General features: G+C 39.2%; 1 protein-coding gene across 1 annotated transcript in view; it reads right to left on the reverse strand.

Moving 5' to 3' along the window:
* The window catches only part of TOP1 (DNA topoisomerase I), an 85,211-nt gene that overhangs the window by 39,132 nt on the left and 20,531 nt on the right, over positions 1–25,548 (reverse strand). Inside the window, exons 3-5 of the mRNA XM_029220515.1 lie at positions 15,733–15,835; positions 2,937–3,060; positions 1,713–1,768 (exon numbers count right to left, since the gene is read on the reverse strand). Coding sequence (XP_029076348.1) covers positions 1,713–1,768; positions 2,937–3,060; positions 15,733–15,835 — 283 coding nt within the window. The remainder of the gene's footprint in view (positions 1–1,712; positions 1,769–2,936; positions 3,061–15,732; positions 15,836–25,548) is intronic.

The raw sequence follows: 25,548 nt of genomic DNA on the forward strand, positions 1-25,548 counted from the left end.
ACAAAGCCACTCATCTCTAGGGGGGCCAAGGGATAAGCATCCAGATTTAGCTGCCAAAGAAAGGATATTCACAGGGTTTCAATGCTGTCCCCCCACTCCCGCCCCCACCCCAAGCATACTGGATCCCCTTGCTTGCAAATGAATTTGAATGTTTAAACAGATTAGCTTTCTTTCCTTATTTATGCACACTCCCCAAATGCTGACCTCTATAGCTGTTTCTCCCCACGACGGAAACCACTGACACAGCCCCAAGTGTCCAAAATCTCCAAAGGCTTTGCACCAGAAAGAAAGAAATGCTGCCATTTACCCAACTAGTTAAGTAAATGCTAGATCCTAGTACTGTCATGAGTGAAGTTAAAAACACTTGGGAAGGGTTACTAGGCCTGAAGAAAGAATTTTTAAAACAATTACCAGAAAACTGTTCCATCCAGTGAAGCATGTGGATTCTCTACCACGATACAGATGCAAGCTAGAGAGCAGTCCAGCAAAGTGAACACATAGACCACTGCCTCGAAGGGTGTGCTTCTGACCGTCTAGCCCAGAAAGTCTGAAACTGAACCAGGACTACACACCAAGTCCAGAAAGTCTAATCATATCTTAGTTTAATAAAAGTTCAAGGCAGTCTCCTGGCAGAAAATAGTTGCCCTGTGTTCAGTTACTGTTATCTAAGAAATCAGAATGCCCAGCTTACAGCTCTAATGCTTCTTGAATTTTACTATTCTGCATTCCTAGAACAGTTACAGAACATGCCTGAAGAGGGCACTTGCTTCTCCCTGGTCTAAGGGACCCAGAGTAAATGGAACAATTTTCAAAAATGTTCTCAAGCGAAACTGAAAGTTCAAAGTTTCAAGGAAGCAAAACTGTCAAAACACTTTGCCCTGGACAGTAATGCAAATACTCCCCACAACTCCTCGTAAATGCATCCTGCCATTTAGTGGAGCAGGTGAGAATATATGATCATATAAGTTCTGGGTTTTTTGAAACCAGAGGAGACATTCGGGCTTATTTTAGGGAGTTGAGGCTGATGAGGAAAACAATCAAAATGGCCCCAAAAAGTAAAGGAAAAGTGACCTCTAGATTGTGCGTATTTTCCTTTCCTTCTGGAAAAGATATAAAATATTTCTACTCAAATCTACACCTGTCCCTAAAATGCAAATCAAGTTAGTTTCTAAATATGAGCCTCAGCATAGGGGCAATTCAGAGTAGGGGTTCAGAGTAGGGGTTTTTCAGGAAACTCCAAAATTACTACTAAGTACAGAGTTTCTTTTGGGGGTGATGAAGATGTTCTGAAATTAGACAGGGGTAATGGGGAGGCTATATAACCTTGTGAAATACTAAAAACCAATAAACTGTATACTTTAAAAGGGTATATTTTATGGAATGTTAAATTATATCTCAATTTAAAAAAGCTTCTTTCTGTCAACCTTCTCCACTCAAAACAGCCTTCTAGAAAATGTGCTGGTCAGTCTCACCTGCCAACCTTCTCCACTCAAAACAGCCTTCTAGAAAACGTGCTGGTCAGTCTCACTAAATGGCACTCTAGAAATGCTCACATTGGCTTAGACCAAGTCCTTTCACTGCCAACTTCCTCGAAAACCTGGAGATGGCCAGTCAGTGCATCTTAGGTAAGATCAGACAACACTGTAACATGGGCAGCTGGCCTACTGGATGCACACAGAGAAAGAGAAGCCAAGGCAGCAGAGGAATCTTACCTAGAAAAGCCATTTTCCTTCTCCTTTTTTATTTTTACATCCCCAGAGGCTCTAATCTGAAAGGTAAAACAACAGTAACTGATTAGTACCTTAAAAGGACTAAACTTGAAGAAGCCTCTACCTTACTTGAGATGATCTGGCCTCCACTCTTGGGGCATCTTGATCCCAGACTGACTCTTCTTGTTAGCAAAACTAAACAGGTGGACCAAAGGTCTTGACACTTTTCTAAGACTCCTTTTTAACAATTCTTCAGATGAACTGTCCAATTTACTGAGAAATGTTTCCCTTCAAAATGGTGGCTTTTTACCTTTAAATGATGGTAGGTCCCTCTCCCTCAATAAATATACTCCACCTCTCAAGGATTTGCCCTTGGCAGTGCAGACAGGAAATAAAAAACCAAACCAAAACAAAAAAGAGTACTTTATTTCCTATCTTCTCTGATTTAGGCAAAGTATATTTACTTTTGCCCTCCTTCAACTTTCCAGACATTACAAAAATCTTCACACATACACTCAGAGGAACGAACACACACACACACACACACACACACACACACACACACACACACACACCGGTACCAATGGAAGAATACAAAAAATAGCTCAGTGGCTGTCTCCAGAAAGGGAAAGATAGACGACAATGAGAGTAAAAGGGAGATGTATTTCTCACTACTATTCTCTATTTCATATTGTCTGAATTTAGCAAGTCCATCCAGCATTACCTTTTCAGAAACTAATATAAAAACTTTTTTTAAAAAGTCTATGCACAGTACTACTACTTATTCACAGCCAGATGTGCATGTCACATGTACCACCTTCTTCAGCCCAGGTGGGAAAAAAACAGATTTTACCAGCAATGAGCTCATTAGTTTACAAGCATCCCACAAAGTTTGTTCTACAGAGATTTGGCTAGCAGAATTAATTCTCCCCATGAAAGAAAACTGACTTTCCCAGAAACCCTACATCCCTCAATTTATCCATTTGCCATATAAAGTAAGGTAATGATATGGATAGGTTTGGTGCATGAAATACAGTGGTAAAGGGCTTTGGTTTTTATAGTTTAAGACTCTGGTTGGCTCTGACGTCTCCTGACACAGACCTTTTTCATTCAAAGGCCAGGGAATCTTACTAGTCAATGAAGGTACTTTCAATACCTGCTTTTACAGGTAAACAAAATGAAAAGTACATCCCACACCTCTTCATTCCCCACTGGAAAGTTCTGTACCTTTTCCTCCTTTCGTTTTTCCTTGTCTCTGTCTTTGTGTTTGTCTTTATGCTTCTCTGAACTTCCATCTTTGTGTTTGGTTTTCTCCTTCTCTTTGTGTTTCTTTTCAGAATCTTTATGTTCACTGTGAAAAATAAGACACAAACAGTTAGCAGAGTAGGGACAAACAGAGTAGGGACCACAGGGTTCATATCACAAGATTAACTCACAAGATACCCTGAGATAACATGAACCATGGAAACTTACAATGCTTTAAATAAATAGTCCTGACAGAAGGTTCAAGTAGAGGCTCTTGGCTACATCAGACTTTCTTTATCTTGCTTAATGTTTTAATTTTTTCGAAGGAGCAAAGGAATCAAATGGAAAAAACATAGTCATTCTAAACGTAACAGGACATTTTTTTAAGTTACTAAGACTATACAGCAAACCCACTGTATTTCTACAACATTCTACCAGCAGAAAACTATAATGAAAGCTCCAACTTGAGCTCTCACATCTGATGTGAGGAGGTAAAAACAGTTCACCAAAAATCATTTGGTGGCTCAGTGCCAGATGTGAGACATATCACAAATGTAGCCACGCCAGGGCTTTGTGCAGTAGCAGCCCAACACAGTCAGTGTTTCCTGCCAGCTTAGGAAAAGCTAGTCACTTCTAGCTTTTCTAGCTAGGGCTTATAAATCCTGCTTGGTTCTTTCCTCAGAATAAGAAAAGATCCATCTAAAAGCAAGGGCATTCCCTGTGCTAAATATTTAAAGCCTTACTTTTAAAGGGGTTTGTGGGCACAGCGGTAGCACTGTAAAAAGGTGCCGCTTCTCTGGAAAACAAAATATGACATTACAAAACAAGAGCCATTAAAGTGTTCATATCCTGGGTGTAGCTCCTGGAGATTTCTCTCTGGGTAAAACATTACAGAGAGATGTTCATTTTGATGCCTCCCATAACAAAAAACTAACAAGAACAAATAAACAAACAAAAAAGCACCAAGAAACCAGATACAGCCTTGGTAAATACCAAGAGGGAGAAACTGTGATATATCAAAGGTATACATCACAGTTATCATTATCATTATGTAGCTGTTATGCTATAATTTGTGAGTCCTACAAATATACATGGAAAATGTTTATGACACAAATGGAAAAAAGGAATATATAAAATGACTGCAGTTATATAAAAACATGCATGTAGACAAAAACTAAAGAGCAAAAATCACAAGCTGTATTTTAAGGTGAACACTGGATGACTATTTTCTTCAGTACACTGGGCAGGAGGTTTAGGAACCTTGCTCACCTCAGCAGCCAATATATTCCACAAGTTAACAAAAGAGAGCATGAATTCAAGTGCTATGAGTTGGGGGTCACCCCAGACACAGGACAGCTGACAGCAACCCCAGCTGACAGGGACAGTCAAACCTATAGGCAGCATCGGCTCTTGCCTTTCCCACCATAGACTGTATTTCCTATCTCACATTCACCACCTTCAGCCCAGGAGAAAAAAAACAGATTTTACCAGCAATGAGCTCATTAGGTTACAACCATCCCACGAAGTTTGTTCTAAAGAGATTTGGCTAGCGTACTCAGCCACATCAAAGGCCAAAAAGGGAGAAACAAATGATGGCGACCAGTTAGGTGAGAGCCCCAGAATGTGGATCAGGAGAGCATCGCTATCACTCACATCTCTGGGCACAAAAGGAGCCCCAACTAAAGACAGGAGTTTGGATAATAAATCAGCAGAAACTATGAATCCAGCCAGGAGGGCAGGGGGACTAGTATAAACAGGACTACAGATTTAGGGAAGACCCAGAACTACCACAGATGGAAAATAAAGCAGTGTCCACTTTCCTTGGTTGATGTACTCCTCCCTCTATGTTGTTCTCATTACGTTGTTATTTAGATGTGCCACACACTGAAAAGTAACAAATTTCTATACGAGCACACTTTTCTTTTAACTCTAGTATGCCTGGAAGCACATGATGATCAATTTTTCCCACCACGCTTTTTATTCTCAGCATTATTATGATGTCACTCTCTACTCAATGTGCTCTCTCTCATAATCTGTTTTTACCAAAACGCAATGTTTTATAAACAAATTTATCCTTTATTTTGTACAAAATGGCTCCCGATTACAATAACACTCTTACTTCCAGTTCTCATTAATTCTTCCAGCTTTAGAATGGTGAAAAAGCAAAGTTGCCAAGATTGCAATTGATTCTTTAGGAGTTTACATATGTGAAATCATAGGCCCATGGTTTTGATACTACCAGCAAAATGTCTGAGCTTACTATTCTATATACAAGCACTGAAGTTTCAGTTTTTGTTTTGTTTTGAACATTAACTGTAAGAGGAATTAATGGTCATCTACAGAAGTTTCTGCCTAAAAGCGAAAAAGGTGGAAAATTACATCCATAATATTAATGGGTGGATATATACATCCCTCCCTAGACTAAGAAAAAAGAAAAATCTAAGCAAGCATTGTGCTGCTCAGTGCTTTCACATACATTATTTCATTCAGTCCTCACAACACCCGTGTGAAGTAGGCTTTATTATCCCCTTAGACTGATTTAGAAACACAGGAGCCAGTGGTTCAAAGTCTATTCAAAGTTACAATGTTAGAAAGAAGGGCAGTTGGGATTTAAACTGAGTATTTCCATCTCCAAGTTCAGAGCACTTTCCACTAAATCAATATCATTACAATTCCATGAAGTCTATAAGTACCACATAAGAGTAGCCTGGTGTTGTTAGAGACAAATGCATGTCCAGTCTGAGATTTGATGTATAAGATCAAAACTTTATTCTACCATCAGTGGAAACTTTCTAGAATAGAGATCTAGGATATCTGAAATGATAAAACCCTTGGGACAGCTACTTCTCATTTTGTCTTCCCATGAAACTCTAAATGGCTGACTTAGGAATCTAAGTTTAGGAATGCTCTATATTCCTTATTCCTTTATGCTCCACCTCCACGCCTCCCCCACCCCCACCCCCCTTGTTCTCTTTCTCAATGAAAGCAATTCTTAGAACATTAGTCTGTTTCACTAGAAAACTGGCTCTCTGGCCTTCTGGCAATCACAGCATGGGCACCGTAAGTATACACATAGGCCTCCAGTTTTCTGCTTTGCTATTCATTACCACACCAAACAGAGATCAGGGAAAAGAAGTCAACAAATGACATGGCGATGAGATAGTACCCAGGCCACCCCAGGAAAGTGAAAAAAGTCAGTACTTCCTCTGCCTGCTAACCAGAGGGAAATCTATTCAGGAAATTCAAAGTTCCTGCTAGAGTAGTAACCCCTTTGTAGGTAATAATTAATCACAAAGACCAAAATGAGATGAAACTATCAACTTGACTTTCCAAAGGCAACTCACTCTCCTCTATTCCCAACTGTTTAGATATAAGAGAACAAGTTTAGATTTTTAGACTAAGTGAGTTCCAGTGATTCAGGGTTAAGGAACATCTTGTGGTACAATGCATTCCATTGGGGACTATTAGAAATACGGGTTCATGAAGCCCTATTAAGTCTCCTGGACACAATGCTAACATCGTATCTACGTGTCAGGTGCTGTTCCTGTCCCTGCCTCCAGAAATAGACAGCAGAGCACCGGGGGTCCTACCCCTCATCCATAACCCCACACCGACAGAAGTGCTGCCAAAGAGCGAGCCTCAGTGGTAGTCTTTCCTAGGAATCTACCTGAAGTAAGTAGCAGATGCACTTGGGGGTCAAAGTCCTATCATACAGAAACATGTCTAAGGCTGTGCCATGGAAGTCAGAAGCAGAATTTGGCCAGTGGTAGAAAATGCAGCCAATCTGGATCAGTTAGGCTGACTCATCACCATTCAGGATTTCCTAACATGTACCTCTTTTTCCAAGACTTAAAATTGGCTTGACTTTCACACTGGCTTAAAGGGCAGCACCTTTCCACTTATAATAGTGAGATGATGGAAATTCTGTCCAGTGCAGAAGAGGAGTTCATATGCTGACTACCTGTTTTAAGAGACATTACCCAGGGCTTCCCTGGTGGCGCAGTGGTTAAGAATCTGCCTGCCAATGCAAGGGACACGGGTTCGAGCCCTGGCCTGGGAAGATCCCACATGCCTCGGAGCAACTAACCCTGTGCGCCACAACTACTGAGCCTGAGCTCTAGAGCCCGCAAGCCACAACTACTGAGCCCATGTGCCACAACTACTGAAGCCTGCATGCCTCGAACCCGTGGCTCTGCAACAAGAGAAGCCACCGCAGTGAGAAGCCCACGCACCGCAATGAAGAGCAGCCCCCGCTCACCGCAACTAAGACTGAGACACGGGAAGATTCAGTAACTTGCCCAAGGAAATACATCTAACGAACAATAACTAGGACTTAAACTCAGGCAGTCATGCATTTGACCACTCTGGTGCCTTACTCCCCAAACAAAGCAAAAACGAAACACTGCTAAGGGGAGAAGAAGCCTCTTTATCTTCTGCGAATAGGACCTAGCCACTAATGGCTAAGAGAACAAACTCATTCCAGCAATCTGCCCACTTCCTCAAGGCAGCAGACCCCTGCAGGTTGCAGCCAATGGAGTCACAGGGGATTCCTATGGGAGAGCCTAGAAAGATTCCAAGCTGTGAAAGGAGGAAACCCTTCAAAGGAAAGCAGACAATTAGAGCTTAAATAGTGTTTGTTCAATTAAACATTCTAGGAGGTAAATTCAAAAGTTGCCTCTTGAAAAAATGCAGCAGCTAGTTTCTGAAAGGCTCTGAGAAATGAAGATTTCTCAATGCTCATCCGCCATGAATAGGTTACTAAACAAAATCCCAAGAATTATTAAAACTTGGGAGTTGAGTGGAATCTTAGAAATTATTTAATCCTTTGTTTGCAGGCCAGAGCAGATAAAGGGATGTGCCCAAAGATGCCAAAGCTGATACACATTCTGAACTCCCATTCCTCCCCTAAGTTCTTTATCTCTACCAATAGGGTAAACAGTCACACAGTTATCCAAGCTAGGAATCCTTTTTCTTAGACCCCCTCATGCCACTTGTGGCTACGTCCTATATTTCCCTTTCTCAACTATTTTCAAAGGCTTCTTGCTCCTTTAGAATCAAGTCCCAGCTTCTCAAAATAGCATTTAATAGTTCTGCCTCAAGCAACTTTTTGGAGCCCTCATTTTCTAACCCATCCTGTTAACCCAGGCATCCACCTAACTGGATTCTTCTCAGAGCAAAGTACATTACAATGCTTCCATATTTTGTTTATGCTTTCTCGCTGTCTGGAATGTCACTCTTTCTAGCCATCACCTTCCCTTGACAAGATCTTAACCATCTTTCCATGGCTAGCTCAAATACCCTTTCCACCATGAAATCTTTAAAAAAAAAAAAAAAAAAAGACTGTAGGTCATTATAATAGGGCTAGATATCAATGAAAACCAGGGCACCAAAATAGAAGTTATCAATAAGTAACTACTAAATTAGATTCAACTACCAAAATCAACAGCTTCAATTTATCTGAATGATATTCTACCAGGCTTTGTGGTAATCATAATAATCTCAATTACTATGTTACAGTTTCCAAAGAGCTTTTATCTGCATAATTACATTGAATTCTCCCGCAACACACTTGAAAGCTTGACCAGGCTAGTATTGCTATCAACACTCAACCAAAATGGGAAAAGACCCAGAAGTTAAGCGGCTTGGATGAGGACCCACAGCTAGTAAATGATAAAACCTAGCTTCTCCACTTCTATTTTAGTGTGCTTTCCACTACATCACATTGACTCCCATGTGAATGGTGGTGGTACTCAGTTTTCTCATTTCTAAACTACCCAATCTTCTCTATTTACCTATGTTAACTATCCATTTCCCCCAGGGAGGGTGATATAGGGACATGTAGATAAATGGAGGGCTTCAGCAACAGCTCACAAAAAAAGCAGTAAACAATCTTTTAAATGTGATTACTTTCAGAAAAACTGCCCCTAATCTGAGAACCAGTTGCTTAATTCCAGTGCATTTCCCTATGAGCCTATGTTCTCTCAACTCTAATTCAGGTAGGATTTGGAACTGAAGGGAAAGCAGAAACCAAAAGCATCCTTATTCTCACACTGACTGTATAAATTAGCACTGCCAATGTGGCTGGAAAAGCACTTCCCTTACTATTTCACAGTAGTTCTATCTTCCCTGGCCTTCCACAAAATTGTCACTCCACCCTGAGTGTCAGGTTTAAAAATGACAAGAGATGCACACAGTCAAAAGCTAGCAGGAGAAATCTTATGTTTCACATGTGACAGTCCTTTGTTTTCTAAAATCAAGCCTCCCTCCCCCGCAATTGCTTTTAATTATGTTGTATATATAAGAGGTCTAGTATTAAAGATAACTTACGCTAAGAATGCAACCTTTCAAGAGAAGTATCTGGTGAGATCCTACAAGTCCAGTGATTCTTTAGCATCTGGTAAGAGTACTCCTTTTATTTCTTTAGAGAGGATTTATATATTGCTTTAAAGGACCTCAAGTACTAAATATCAATGCTAATGGAAAGAAGCAGTATCAGAGACAAATAACAGAAGAAATTATTTTTATTTGACTTTGGTAGAAACTTCCTGTGATGTTATAGGCCAGAGAGTCAGAGATGGGGTTTTCACAGGGTCAGAATTTAATGAGATTAATACTTCTAATGCCAAAAACTTTAGGGATTTGGGGCCCAAAGAAAGAGGCAGCGCCTGAAATGATCTGGCATTTTAAAACCTAAGCTGCCGACAATATGCATATGAGAAAGAGATGCTTGTATTTAAACACAGTTTAGCAACACAACTAACCTTTCTCAGGGAGGGAGATTGTTTTGTTATGTTTTGTTTTTTACTGGAAGGAATAATGTAGTGGGAGAAAAATCATACTAGGACTCAGAAGCCCTGGTCTCTTATCCTCGCTCTGCTACCACCCTGCCATGTGACTTTGGGCATGTCACCTCAGACTCATGTCCACACAAAAAAGAGATGAGGTGGAATGATCTTTAACACCCCTTCCCCTATTTTGCACCTTGAATTAGAATAATAAAAGGAGAAAGCATATGAATAAGATGGGATCTCCTAAGAGGTAGGTCTAAATCCCATTCTAGCTCTCAAAGGCTTGTTTCCCATCCTCTGACACTCCAAATATGCAGTACATATTACTATGCAGGACAAAGAGGCCTCCTGGATTTGGGTCCTAAGTGTAGCCTAATGAAAAATGACTGATGCTAATATCTAGCAGAGAAGGAGGGAATATAGAAACACATTACTGTAGAACTTGTTTCCTCATATAGATAGCCACAAAATTAGGCAGGGTTGATGATCAAGGTATTAAAGTGAAGCATTTTGGAACAGAACATACTACATCTTAATTATTCTGGGCTTCAGAGGTGATTAAACAATCCTCAAGGTTTCCTTAATGTGCTAAGAAGAAAAATGAAGAAACCCAAAACTACCGTTAAGATCAGAAGTCACTTAAAAAGGAACACAGTGTACAGGATTTTACTGGACAATAACCAACACACTTGCTTTGTTGCAAAGAGGTAGTGTGTCAGGAGAGGTCGAAACAGGAAGCATTTAAAAGTCTGCTTACAACACATCATCTGGTTAAACTGTCTTAAACTTACTCACATGTGAATTAGAGATCCAGGGCTAGATTTAGTCATATATAAACAGAAACTCAGAGCAGGTTCTTCCAATGCCTTTTGGCAAACAGGCTACTGTTTTCTCAAGTATTCTGATTAGAAATGAAGAAAATATTAAAAGGCACAAAATTGCGTAGAACAAATTCCTGATTGCCCATGCTATAATCTTGGAAAAGCATGCTTTTAATAGATGTACAAAATATTATCTCCTCACATCTGTAGAGCAGATCACAGTTAAAGAGCTTTCATACTTATTGACTCCCAGGGTCCCTTCTGAAGCATGTATTAATGCGGGGAAACTAAGGAAGACGAGAAAGCTCAGTTGAGGAAGGTTAGATAACCTAGTCAAGATCTCACGAGACCTAAGTGGATAGACCAGACCAGAGGTCTTCTCCTAGATACAGGCAAGAAACCACTGTGGACTTTTCAAGAAAAATGATGCCAAAATTACATCCTTTATTTTTAAAAAGGAGATTCTGGCAAAACAGGAGAGGGCCAAATTTATATCCCAAAGTCTTTTATGCCACTTCTACCTAATCTTTTCTCCCATCACAATTGCAAATTATGGTTGGTGAAGTAAGATGTATCAGAGAGTAAGAGATCCATTTTTAAAAGCTTATGGTTTACACGGATGAAACCCACACCCCCTGCAGTGGAAGCCTGGAGTCTTAACCACTGGACCACCAGGGAAGTCCCTGTTTTTCTTTAATTAACAATAATCTTTTGACCTTCCTACTACCTGGTTTCTTGCAAAAACTCCTATGTATCCTGGCTCCTCCCTTACCTCTTCAGAGCAGTCCCTCAGAGTCATCTGAGAGGCTGTCTTCCAGGCTTAAGTCCTCAGCAAGTCCGTCAAATAAAACGTAATTCTCAACTTAAAAAAAAAAAAAAAAAAAAAAAAAAGCTTATGGTTTAAATAGTAACTTCTATCTTTTTAAAGTCTTTTTGGACAGATTTCAGGTAACATGAAAATTAGTTTTTCTTCATCTGATCTGTAAGCATTTTCCTCAGATGATGAAGTTCTTCATGGTCAAGACTATCTCACATTTTTTGGCACTTCACATCAACTAGCACATCATAAACATGGCAAGCAAGATAATTCTTGTTTGACATGATCAGCAATTCTACTCCTAAGTATACACCCAAAAGAATTGAAAGCAGGGACTCAAACAGACACTTGTACACCCATGTTCTTAGCAGCATTATTCACAACAGCCAACAGATAGAAACAACCCCAAGTATCCATCAACAGATGAATTTTTAAAAATGTGGTAGACATACAACGAAATATTAGTCAACTATAAAAAGGAATGGAATTCTGATATTTGACAAAATGGATGAACCTTGAAAACATTATGCTAAGAAAAATAAGCCAGACACAAAAATGACAAATATTTTATGATTATGTGGAAAAATTCACAGAGATAGAAAGTAGAAGTTGCTAATGGATGGGGGGAAGGGGGATGAGGAGGTATTATTTATTCAGAGATTATTTGGGATGACGATAAAGTTCTGAAGATGGATACTGGGGATGGTTGCACAATATGGTGAATGTACTTAATGCCACTTCAAAATGGCAAACTTTATGTTATGCATATTTCACCACATACACACACACACACACACAAAGGTATTTGAAATGTGGGATGGCCAAAGGGAACCATCCTATAGCATTGAGAATATATGAAAAGGAGAGAGAAGATGGTAACTGGTGTAACCATAGGTCAACCACTCATTGATTCAATAAACATACACTACTAAGTACCACCTATCTGCCAGGTACTATACTAAGCCTTGAGGATGTAAAATGAATACAACAGACCCCAACATTGTTCCCAGGGACCTCAAGAGTCTAATAGGGCACACAGAAAAGTAAAGAGACAATTACAACACCACCACAACTGGTAATTACTGTGATAGGGATATATTCAAGGTGCGAGGGAACTCATAAAAATTTAATATGAGGGTGGAGGGCATAAAGGATACCTGAAAGAAGTAAACTCTATGCTGCAACTAAAAGAATGTTCTTAAGAGGGCAACAGAGTATTCCAGAATCAGTAACAGCATATTTTAAAACCTAGAGTATTCAGAAGACATGCTGTGTTTGGGGAACTGAAAAGAAGTTCAGGGAGACTGGAAATGGAATGTGAGAGAAGGGTAAATGGCAAGAGAGGTGGCAGAGGAAGAGAGCCAAAAACTTAAGAGAATCACTCTGTGAACTGGAATGAGAAGATGAAAAAGGTGGCCAGAAAAGTGGAAAGCCAAGGGAAGCTGGTTTCAAGGAGAAGGCCTGGGCCCAGAATATGGTATATCTTGGCAAATGTTCCATGTGTATTTTACTGTTGAGCGTAATATTCTATAAATGTCAATTAAATCAGGTTGGTTGATGATGTTCAAAGTCTTCTATATCCTTAATGCTTTTCTCTCTGCTTATCAATTGAGAAAGAGGTAGTAAAATCTAACTATAAATATGAATTATTTTTCTTTGCAATTCTATCAGTTTTTACTTCATGTATTTTGAGGCTCTGATATCAGTGTATAAACATTTATAACTGCTATGTCCTCCTGATTAATTGGCCCCTTTTTATCATTATGAAATGAACTTCTTCATTACTGGCAATATTCTTTGCTCTCAAATCTACTTTGGTAGATATTAATATAGGCTGGACACCTACAAACTGAAGAAAAGATGCATGTGAACTGAGACTGGATTCCACTACTAAAATTAATATCACTAGACTAATGAAAATGGAAACTAGATAATCAAGTGGTAAGAAATGAGTGAGTGGTGGGGAAAGACCACAGGACTGGACTTCCCTGGTGGCGCAGTGGTTAAGAATCCACCTGCCAATGCAGGGGACATGGGTTTGATCCTTGGTCCAGGAAGATCCCACATGCCGTGGAGCAACTAAGCCCACGCACCACAACTACCGTGCCTGTGCTCTAGAGCCTGCGAGCCACAACTACTGAGCCTGCGAGCCACAACTACTGAGCCCATGTGTCACAACTACTGAAGCTCACGTGCCCTAGAGCCCACGCACCACAACTACTGAGCCCACGCACCCTAGGGCCCATGCTCTGAAACAAGAGAAGCTACCGCAATGAGAAGCCCACACACCGCAACGAAGAGTAGCCCCTGCTCGCCGTGACTAGCGAAAGCCTGTGTGCAGCAATGAAGACCCAATGCAGCCAGAAAGTTAGAAAAAAAGAAATAAAATTTAAAAATTAAAAAAAAAAGAAAAAGACCGACCACAGGAGTGATAGATGATTTTGTGAAGAAACATCCTCACTAGAGAAATTAATCTGGTTAATGATTCATAAAGACTTATTAATTTAAAATTTTCATTTAAAATAGTTAAAAATTTTTCATTACTCATAAAAAGAACAGACTTAGAATTCTCACTTTATCTTTTTTCTTGATAAGCCTTATTTTTTTATAACTTTTAAAAATAAAAGTAGCATATACACATAATTATATTCTGATCGTATGTGCAGAGTTCAGAGTTATCACAAAATAACGATAAATATGTGATTACCACCAAAGTTAAGAAAAATACCATTGATACCCCACCAGAAGTTCCCCTCATACCATTTTACAATTGCTACCCTTCCTTCCTTCCCAAAGATAACCATGACTCTGAATTCTAAAGGTCTTGATTAATTTTTTTGTCTTTGAACTTCAAGTAAATTGAAGCATACAATATGTATTTTTTGGCTGGTTTATTTCACTCAACATAGGTTTGTGGAATTCACCTATGCTTATTACTTTAACAGTAGTTATTTCATATTTATTTATATATAGTATCCTAAGATGTGAATATACCACACTTTATCCATTTTACTATCAATGAGCATTTAGGAGATTTTCACTTTGGGGCTATTAAAAGCAATGCAGCTCTGAATAGCTTTGTACATGCCCTTTGGTGCACAAATACACACATTTCTGTTGAGAACACATTCAGGAACGGAATTCTTAAGTTATAGGGTATACATATGTTAACTTTAGAAGACACTGCTAAGTAGTTTTCCAAAATGATTTAACAATTTATAGTCCCATCAGAAATGGGATTGATCCACATCACTGTAAGATCTTGGTATTAGTGTTATTTTAATATTTAGCCATTATTACAATGTGTAGGATATTATATTGAGGTTGCATTTCCCTGATGAATAATGTTGAGCGTCTTCTAGTATTTTTATTGGCCATGTGGATATCTTCTTTTGTGAAGAGCTTACTCAATCCTCTCATGAATTTTTCTGTTGGATTATCTGCCTCATTTTTATTCATTTGTAGAAGGTTTCTGTATATATTGGACAAGAAACTTTTGACTATTATTTATGTCGAAAATATCTTGTCCACAGACAATAAGCCAACCTAATGAAGTAGTTCTAAGAGACTCTAGGCTACAGGCACTTGTGCCAATAAATGACTGAACTTTATGTTCCCTCTACCAAAACTTTGGCCACTATGAGAATACCCTATGGCTTTCTCACCAACAACTGCCTTTAACTCAAAATGGAAGGTTAAGTCCTCATTTTCAATAAGTGGTCCTATATCCAAAGATAACCTAAGTCTCTGGGCTTAACCACTTGTCTCCTACATCAAAAAAATGGAAGCAAAATGAACAAGAAAACATCTTTCTGATTCCTTTGGATCCCAGAGGGCAGCACCGCTGAGTTTCATTTACATTGGTGGTTATTGGCTTTTGTGAGAGCTGAACTCTTCTGGTAACCTGACGAAAGCTAGGAATGTTCTCTCCTGGAATATCTCATATACCCAACCTTTTGTATATGATTTCAGGGGCTTATAAACCATGGAAGCCTAAGTTAAGAATTTTTAAATTTATACCCTTTAAAGTACGGAAAGAAGAAAAATATATATCTATCAAGTCTCCAATCCAGTCACCTTTTATCAAGGCAAGCTCTCTGGACACTTGATTAAATGCCATCATGAGTTAACAATTCACCATACTTGCTTTGTACATCCTGATCTGAAAAATGGCATCCCCAGGAAGCATGAATTGTCAAGGCCATCCTCTTAACAACTCTGGAATCAAAGTCTCTGCTGACTTTGCTATCCATGGTATTTACCTGTGGTTCAAGTTAAGGCCTGTTCCAGGTGAGCCAAGCCATAGCCAACCCACTGCTGAATGATGAGGGACTTGCTGGTTCAACCCTTACCTGTTGCTATGCTTGGACTTTTCTCGGTCCTTCTCCTTGTCCTTCTTGTGTTCTTTGTGCCGGTGTTCTCGATCTTTATGTTTATCTTTGTGTTTATGAGAATCTGTAACCATAAGAGATGAGTCAGTAAAGAGCAGTCATGAGCTATCTCCTGCCCACCTACCTTGACAAGCTGGTCAAGAAGCACAATGACAGGATTTAAATGGCATGGTAGCCATAATAGCACATTCCATTGGAGGGAAAGATTTCACAAAGCAGCCCAGACAAGGCATCCCATTACCCTGCCTCTAAAACCAAGATGTGTTACAAATAAGCAGGAAGGGGAGGGGAGCCAATTCTACCATAAAAGGAAGCAACAGTTTGGTATTCTTCTCGTAGATCAGGTACTATGAAGACTAAGCCATAAATGATTCGAAGGGATAAATCTTGAACACTGACTTTCAAGATCAGATGGTTAACTATGTAACTTCTGGAAAATTCAAACCTTAAGAGATACCTGTTTTTTAAATCAACTTCAATGAAGTATAATTTCTATACAGTAAGATATACAATTTCAAAGATACAGTGTGATAAGTCTAGCAAACATATGCACAGATATAATCCCCACCACAATCAAAATTTAGAACAATTCCATCATCCCCGGAAGTCTCCCTTGTGCCCATTCCCAGTCAATCCCCATTTTCCATCACCAGCCCAAAGCAACCACTGATCTGCTAGCACAATGAATTAGATTTGTCTACATTTCTAGTTTCATATGAATGAAATTACAGAATTTACTCTTTTGTGTCTGACTTCTTACGCTTAGCAAAATATTTTTTTACATTCAACCATGTTGCTGGATGTATCAGTAATTGGTTAGATTTTTATTAGAATGGTATCCCATTGTGTGGATACACTGCAATTTATTTATCCAATCACCTGTTGATGGACATTTGAGTTCTTTTCAGGCATTGGTTTTTACGAATAAATCTGTTACGAACTTTCATATACAAGTCTTTGTGTAGATGTGTTTTCATTTCTCTTGGGTACATACTTAATAGTGAAGTTATAGGGTCATACAGTAAGTATATGTTTAACCTGATAGGAAACTGCCAAACTGTATTCCCAAGTGATTGTATCATTACACATTCCCACCACCAACGGATTAGAGTTCCAACTGCTACAAATTCTCACCAATACCTAGTATTATCAGTCTCTAATTTTAGCCATTCTAGCAGGTATGTAGTGGTATCTCACTGTGGTGCTTTTTTTTTTTTTAATAAATAATTTATTTATTTTTGGCTGCGCTGGGTCTTCATTGCTGCACGCAGGCTTTCTCTAGTTGCAATGAGCGGGGGCTACTCTTTGTTGTGGTGTGCAGGCTTCTCATTGCAGTGGCTTCTCTTGTTGCAGAGCATGGGCTCTAGGTGCGCGGGCTTCAGTAGTTGTGGCACGCAGTCCCAGTAGTTGTGGCTCATGGGTTCTAGAGTGCAGGCTCAGTAGTTGTGGTGCACGGGTTTAGTTGCTCTGTGGCATGTGGGATCTTCCTGGGCCAGGGCTCGAACCCGTGTCCCCTGCATCAGCAGGCGGATTCTTAACCACTGCGCCACCAGGGAAGTCCCTCTCACTGTGGTTTTAATCCAGTTTCCTGATTAAATGATGGGCAACTTTTCATGTGCAGATTGGCCACTCATATATCTCCTTCAGTAAAGTATCTCTTCAAATCCTTCCCCCACTTAAAAAAATTTGTCTTATTCCTAAGTTGTAAGAGTTCTTTATACATTATCCATTACAAATTTTTGGTTAGACATGTGTATTGTGAATATTCTTTTTTTCTAGGAGCTTTACAGAAGTAAGGGACAGGGAACATTTTTTTAATCTATAAAGATGTCTAGTTGTTCTAGCACCATTTCTTGAAAAGACTGCCTTTTCTCCATTGAATTGCCTTAGGCCTCTTTACTGGAAATGACCACATAATCATCGATCTGTTTCTGGACCCCATTTTATCCTACACACACACACACACACTATCTTGACTACTAAAGCTTCACAGTAGAGCTTTTTTCCATAGTAAGTTTTGATATCAGGTAATATAAGTACTTTAACTTTGTTCTTTTTCAAAATTGTTTTGGCTATTCTGTCTTCTGTATGTCCATATAAATTTTAGATTCAGTTGGTTGATTTCTTTAAAAAGAAAAAAAAAAAGCCAGCTGGGAGTTTGTGTTCATAGGACAATTTGGAGAGATGTGACATCAAAACATTACTGTGGGGCTTCCCTGGTGGTACAGTGGTTGAGAGTCCGCCTGCCAATGCAGGGGACACAGGTTCGTGCCCCGGTCCGGGAAGATCCCACATGCCGCGGAGCGGCTGGGCCCGCGAGCCATGGCCGCTGAGCCTGTGCGTCCGGAGCCTGTGCTCCGCAACGGGAGAGGCCACAACAGTGAGAGGCCCACGTACCGCAAAAAAAAAAAAAAAAATTACTGTGTCTTTGCATCCACGAACATGGTATCTCTCTCCACTTTTTTAAGTTAGTAACTCTCAAATTTTAGTGTATCAGAATTAACCCAAGGGCATATTAAAAATGCAGCTCACTGGGGACATGTGACCCCAATGTTGAATATGAATCAATTAGAAGTTTATGTATCCAACACATGTGGTAGTTTTAAAATATGTCCAACAGATTCTTTCATACTCTTCCTTTCAAGGTGTGGCCTAATTTCCTGCTCCTTAAATATGGGCTGGACTTAGTGACTCCTAAAAACAGGATAAAGTGGAAATGTCACTGTGCAATTTCTAACACCAGGTCATAAAAGGCACTGGATCTTTCTCCTCGCCCTGGAGGAATCCAGTTGCCATACTGTTAGGACATCCAAGCAGCCCTATGGAGAGGCCCATGTGGTGAGGAACTGAAACTTCCCGACAATAGCTATGCGAATGAACCACCTTGGAAGTGGGTCCTCAATTAAGCATTCAGATGACCGCAGTCTCAGACTCTGAGCCAAAACCACCCAGCTAAGCTGTTCCTGGATTCCTGGTTCACACAAACTGTGTAAGACAAATGTTTGTTATTTTAAGCCATTAAATTTTGAGATAACATGTTTAATAGCAATAGATAACAAACAATAATGTATAGGCAATGTGTGTGTTCACACTACTCCTGTGGCAAAAAAAGAAGCCACATTTGGCACAATCCATTAAGTATCTATTCTGTGCCAGGCCCTAGGGAAACAGAAATTTGCATGACCGTACCCCTAGCTGTAAGAAATTCTCATCCCACAGAGATGGGAAAATAAAATCATATGGTGTCAGAAATAGGACTTGAACCCAATCTTCCATGTAGCATAAAGAACTCTCCAATTTCTGAAAATCTCAAGTCTACAATTTTAAAATGCTGAGTCAATCTGATACAAAGTTGGTGGCCCCTGTTCACTTGACAATAATTAATACCCTCATTACTTCTGTGCCCAACTAGCACTTGTGGTTAAAACCACAATAATGACAAAACATGCCACCAGCACTACAACCTGGAATGAAGTCTGTGTTGTTTGATTTTGTTTACAGGCCAGATTTAGCAAACAAGAAACAGAACATTAGGATCTGCTATTATGGCACAAGCATATGGCAGGGACATAATATATTAAAAAAAAAAATTACTCTGTGTATAATTCAACAAACACAGAAACATGTCCAAAAAGACTAGAAGATAGATACCAAATGTTAAAAGTAGTTTGGGTGGTAAATTTATAAGCAGTTTGAGTTTCTGTGTGTATACTTTGCCTTGTTTTCCAATTTTTTCCCAAGATGAGTCACTTTTATAATAAAAAAGAGAAGTTATTTTTTAAAAATTACCCAGCTTTAAAAATTTATTTTGACAAGTACTGGTGTACACAAGGAAAACGTATTATTAGCTCACTAAAAAGCACTAAATTTAAAGAAAAAGAAAACTAAGTAAAAGTTGAAAATAATTCCAGGTAGGTTTTAGATAACCAGTCTGCCCAAAACATTGTTTTAAGTGCACAAAACCTCAGAATCGATTTTGAAAGCCAGGTCCCCAATTCTTTCAATTGCTAATCTAAAAACATAAAACCAAAATGTCTGGTGAGAAACTTAAAGTTGTAGCTGAAAATCCCACTAGTGCAAGTAAGACCTAGGTCAAAGATCTGAAACCCAAGTGCCCCTAATTTTAAAAGTTATTACATGTCTCCTGTATGCTCAAATTGTGCTATGTGTGATGTGACAGGTACCAAAAAGAATAATATGTGACAACTTCTTCAAATATCTGAATAGCTATAGTATAGTTCCACATGGCAGCCTGGGCCTTCTGAGGAGAAATGACAGGGAGGCAAAATGGAATGAGGCATCTCATGAACACCAAAAGTGTGTAAACAAGCTAAATTACCAACTGACAGGGAAACCACCATAGACATGATCTGCACTATGTAAACTGATAGATAAATAACCTTTAATGATGCATACGCAAGTACTTCCAGGTGAAGGATGTCTGCAATTAGCTTTAAAATACTCTCAGGCAAAAAAGAAAAAATTGGAGCAATATGGGAATAGAGAAAACAAGATTGACAAGAGGTTGATAGTTATTGAAGTGAGCAGATAAGATACGTGGGAGTTCACTATACTACTCTCTACCTAAATACGCTTGAAACTTTTCATAATAGAAAGTTAAACACTATCTTTAAGCTTCGTCCCTTCCAATCCCTTATTTTTTCTTCTTATATAGGGTACAGCAAGGAGAAGACCAGCCTAGTTCAAGAGAGGATTTCTGTTAAGGAGCAGTAAGAGATAAAGTCTGATAGATGAAATTAACCCAAGTCAGGGTGTCCTACTCTCAGGATGACAAGGAGCTACTTCAAGCAGAAAAGGAACAAAATAAAAGCCATACTTAAGGAGGATTAATTGAAGGGCAGTGTGGGTAGAAGGTAAAAGCAAAATAACTAGCTAGTGTTTTTGAAGCAATCTAGAAAAATGTGATAACAAAGGGATTGAGAAGAAAGGAGAAAACGTAAAAGCATGTTGAAAAAGAGGAAGTAGAATCCAGTTCCAGGAACTCACTGGTATGTGTAATCAATAAATGCAGGGGAAGAGTCAAAGTAGACTCAAAGACTTTAAGTCGAGGTGATGAGAACAAGGTGCCTTGGAAGAAGACACAGGAAAGCTGTGCAGAACAAAAACGAAGAGAACAAAAAGAGTGAAGAAATGATGAAACTAACTGAAGTCATATTGTATTTAAGGTAACACTGGGAAATCTAAAGATGCTGGTCAGAAGAGATGCCGATAAGGGCACAATAATCTACATCCCCATAGTGAAAATGTAGACAGCATACTAATGGACTTGAAGATTACTTTTAGTACATACTCTTTCCCTTATCTGGAATTCATCTAAGAATAGATATTGTTAAAATGTTTTGGAGAAAGGATCTTGCCACTTCAAGCATCTGTTAAATGCAAAAAGAATTGTTTTGAACTTGACTGGAGATTAGAAATGAAAGGTGCAAACCACCGTATATTAAGTCACCAGAAAACCCCATTCATTGTGAATTCTGGTCACCCAATAACCTCTTGATGACAGGTGTTTCAAACCCTAGCCTTCAAAAATTCAAGATAAAGACATGGGAGGAAGATCGATCCCTGAAATAAGGCAGCCTTGAGAAGACGTTAACAACTAATTCCTTTCACTCTAACTTAACTAGAGTTACTCCCTAAGAATAGATATGTCAATGAACAGAGAGAGAGAACAGGAATCAACATTTTCTGTTATTGTCACCTAAGATGTTCCTTGAGGTTAACAAAGATTTTAAGTAAAGAGACTTCCAAACGACAAAAGAGGTAAGTATCTGTGTCTTCTCAGATTGCAGGAATAGTTGCTGGCTGGCATTACACAGTGACTTGATGGATAATGTGCAAAACAAAAACAAAAAGCAAAAAACCAACAAACTTTTACGACTAGATTCAGAATTATATTCTGAGGGCTGATTCAGTTTACAACTATTTGAAATGTATTCTTAAATCAAAAGCATCCTGCTCAAGACTCATCAGATACTCTGCCCTCAAGGAGTTTACTATCCAGGAAGGTAATTAAGATATGAACCCAAACAGCCATCGGCAAGCAAGAGAAAAGGGGCACTAATAGAGGTGCTGAACCATGCTAGAGTACTTACACTGTCTCATTCAATTTTCTTACTACTCTTATGATAAGGAAATATTCCCAATTTCACACAAGAGTAACAGTTATCCCTTTCTAAGGGTGCATTCTGCACAAGGTAGTATGCTTTATGTATTACCTCTAGTTTTCACAACTCTGGGCAGTACTGATTTCACCAAATCTAATACACATTTTTGCCTCTTAAGACATCTCTGAAAAGGTGCATATGGTTCGTATAGAGGGGGAATTTGGCAATATCCAGCAGAACTAACTCACATACTCTGTTTTAACCCAGCAATCCATATCTAGGAATTTAGCCTGAATATATAATTTAAAAGCAGAAAATTTATGCTGGTCTATGTATATGTGAAGGCAGAGAAAATTAGGTCATCAGAGAAGAAACCTTAATTTTAGACTTGCTAAAATGGATTAAAATTCCTTTCCTATCTCCAAAAATCTCGGATGTCAAATGATTGACCTTAAAGCAACAGTGTTTGTATTGCATCATGATGCTCCTGTATTTAAAAAGGTAACAGACATTTTTCTAAATGTCTACACATGAAACACATGGGTGTCATTACCTCTGTCTCTTACACCATGGTAGAATTTTCTACTTTTCTGCCCTGTTATTTTTTAGAAAGGGTAGTAAGGTAGTAGGATTATGAGCATTTTGAAACAAGTCTTAAGAGTAAAAATAATGAATCTGGGTTACCTGCCTCCTTTGTTTCCAAGTGAAAAGTAATATAATGAGGAGAAACAATCTGATTCCACCAGAGAACAGAAATAGAGCCTGGATCCAACAGGGCAATGAGGCATTAACACAGACTTCCTGGAGGAGGCAGTATTTGAACTAAGTCTTGCTAAAGGCTAAGAGGGAGTTAGCAAGGTAGAGGGAATTCCCTCTCTAGAGGGAATTCTTGGCAGATGAGCCATGAAAGTCAACTACCTATTATTACTATCATTATTGTTGTTGTTGTTGTTGTTGTTATTACTGAAAAATGTATCTTCTCATGATTGAGCAAAATTAAGTGTGATGTACTTCCTGCCAGCTAGGAAATGGTAGAGTTGATTCTTGTCAGGGCATACAAGAAAATAAAATCCCAGAGTTATATTTAATTTGCTTTTCTAAAGCCATGTGTCCCAAAAGCAGTTTCTTAAAAAAGATATAGATACACTTCTACTGCTTGTAGCTTTAGCGTCCCAATCCTCTGCTTAGACAGAAGAGAAACAAAACACCTATAGGAATAAGAAACTTCAGTATCAAATAAATCCAGCAAAATTTGATCCAACTGTTATAAAGTACCTGAAAGCTGGCCTAATCCCAGGATGACAATGAAGCTGCAGGTTTGGAAACCAGGTACAGAACCAGCCCCAAGTAGCCAAATCAGTATCAAGGTGTAAGATGAAGAGTTCACTCCTCACAGACACATATACAAATCATATGAAAAAGGAAGCCAAGTCCATAAAACACTTTGTTAAATATGTTCAAGAATGGGAAGTCCCCGGCAGTCCAGTGGTTAAGGCTCCACGCTTTCACTGCCGAGGGCTCAGGTTCAATCCCTGGTCAGGGAACTAATATCCCACAAGTCGCTCGGCAGGGCCAGAGAAAAAAGAAAAAAAGTTCAAGAACGATGCCATTAGAACAAAAGATCATAGTTAAACCCTAATGACGATTAGAGACATAACAGACAAGCACAGAAGGTTGGAAACAACTTCTGAAGGAAGCAGACTGGTTAAATAGAGTGAAAAAGATCCAATTCAAATCTTGTTCTACCACTGACTGTATGACCTTGGGTAAAAGTCACTTAACTACTGGGTCTATAAGAAGGCAGCATAGTTAGTGATTAAGAGCTTCAAATCTGTTCATCATTGACTTGATACCTGTAATCTCAGTAAACTCACCTCTCTTATAGATGAAGAAATTGGGGCTCAGAAAATTTAAGTGACCTGAAAGAATTTTAACTTCAAAAGGCAATCAGATTCTTTGTGTATGGTTGTAACAGAATTCCTGGCTAATCTTCACAAAATTCCAAACATGTTCACAACTGTCAATAAGGTACAATTGTTACTGACCCCTCTTCATGATTAATTTACATCAAACTGAAATAAGCCTACCCAATCATTCCAAATAACTTAGGGTTCAGGTTTTATACATGCATTTAAGGCGGCAACCATGCCCATTCACCTTGCCTGACCAGCGAACGATAAATAAAAGGCTGTCTGATTTTCTTTCCTGGATGCAGCTTACGAAGAAAGAAATAAAACTTTGGCCTAATCTAACAATCCTGTACCCAGAACCCTAAAATACCTACTGTTTTTAAGGGATACACTGCTAAACCAGTTAACACCCCCAGGTAGAAATATTTGCATGAGTTTAGCGGTTATCAGCAGGTGGCTAACAGTGTTACCAAGCTTATTACAAGCTACATAGTGACTTAGGTAGCTGCATAAGTCACTAATGCAACTACAATTCAACCCAAGCACAAACATTTACATTTTGTTAAGAGAGAAAAGGCAAAGGAATTGGCAAAGATTTCTGACCATTTTATCAACTACTCCATGATCTTTAAGGATTTTACCACTCCAACCTTCTTCTAAATGATTAGGGTAATCAGATCAGAGCAGGAGAGTCCTTTGCTTCCTTATAAACAAAAGCAGAGACTTTTCTGGTATAAAAGAAGGGTTCTTTGCCAAGCTTTGAGGCAGACCTCTTTACACTGACTTCTGACAACAGGTTTTGAGACTTAAAGCAGTAGCTGTAAAATATGATGGGCTCTTCCTTCAAAGATAAGTCAAGTGTGTGGAGGATGGGGGTGGGGAATAGTTTTTCAACCAAAAGATGCCTTCCCCAAAGAGGCCCTCAAACAACATTGTCAAAGATAATCTCTGCTCATCTCTGACACACAGATATATAGCCAGTGCCTTAGGAAAGTGGACAGTGGAATGATTTGGGTGAAAACAGTGGGTGAAAAAATTAATTTTCTAGGGACTTCCCTCGTGATCCAGTGGGTAAGAATCTGTGCTTCCAATGAAGGGGGCCCAGGTTCGATTCCTGGTCAGGGACCTCGATCCCACATGCATGCCGCAACTAAGAAGCCTGCATGCCACAACTAAAGATCCTGTGTGCCGCAACTAAGACCAAGCACAGCCTAAATATTAAAAAAAAAAAAAAAAGAAATTAATTTTCTAAAGAAGATATTCATCACCTGCTCATTTATTAAATCACTTCTATTGGGATAAATCCTTGTATCTTCTCCTTCCTCCCTGACCTTTAAACCCATGGATACCACATCCCCAGAAGCTGGAGTTTTAACAAAATCCCCATTTCTACTTAACACTCTACATCCAGTATGTTCTAACACTTTGAGACTGTTTTTGTCTAGGACAGACAACAAGCTGGTCTCAATGATAAAGACTGGCATCCGGAGTGTGGTCAGTGTCAGGGGTGTGCAAGAATCTCCTCAGGAACTTAATGCCAAACTAAAAGCAGTCACGAAGACTGAGAGCCTGTCACTGAAAGGGGGATGGGTTGAGGGGGTGAGAGAACTCTACCCTTCCTTCTCTCCCCACACAGCTGTCTAAATTCAGACTTTACCAATGTTGATCTAGTTTCAATCCAGGAAATCCAGTCTGTGATCCATCTTAATGGGTGGCTGATTTCAATTTGCAGCCCATGGAAG

Source organism: Monodon monoceros, unplaced genomic scaffold (genome assembly GCF_005190385.1).
Source record: "Monodon monoceros isolate NGI ecotype Baffin Bay Population unplaced genomic scaffold, NGI_Narwhal_1 Super_Scaffold_13, whole genome shotgun sequence".
NCBI lineage: Eukaryota > Metazoa > Chordata > Mammalia > Artiodactyla > Monodontidae > Monodon > Monodon monoceros.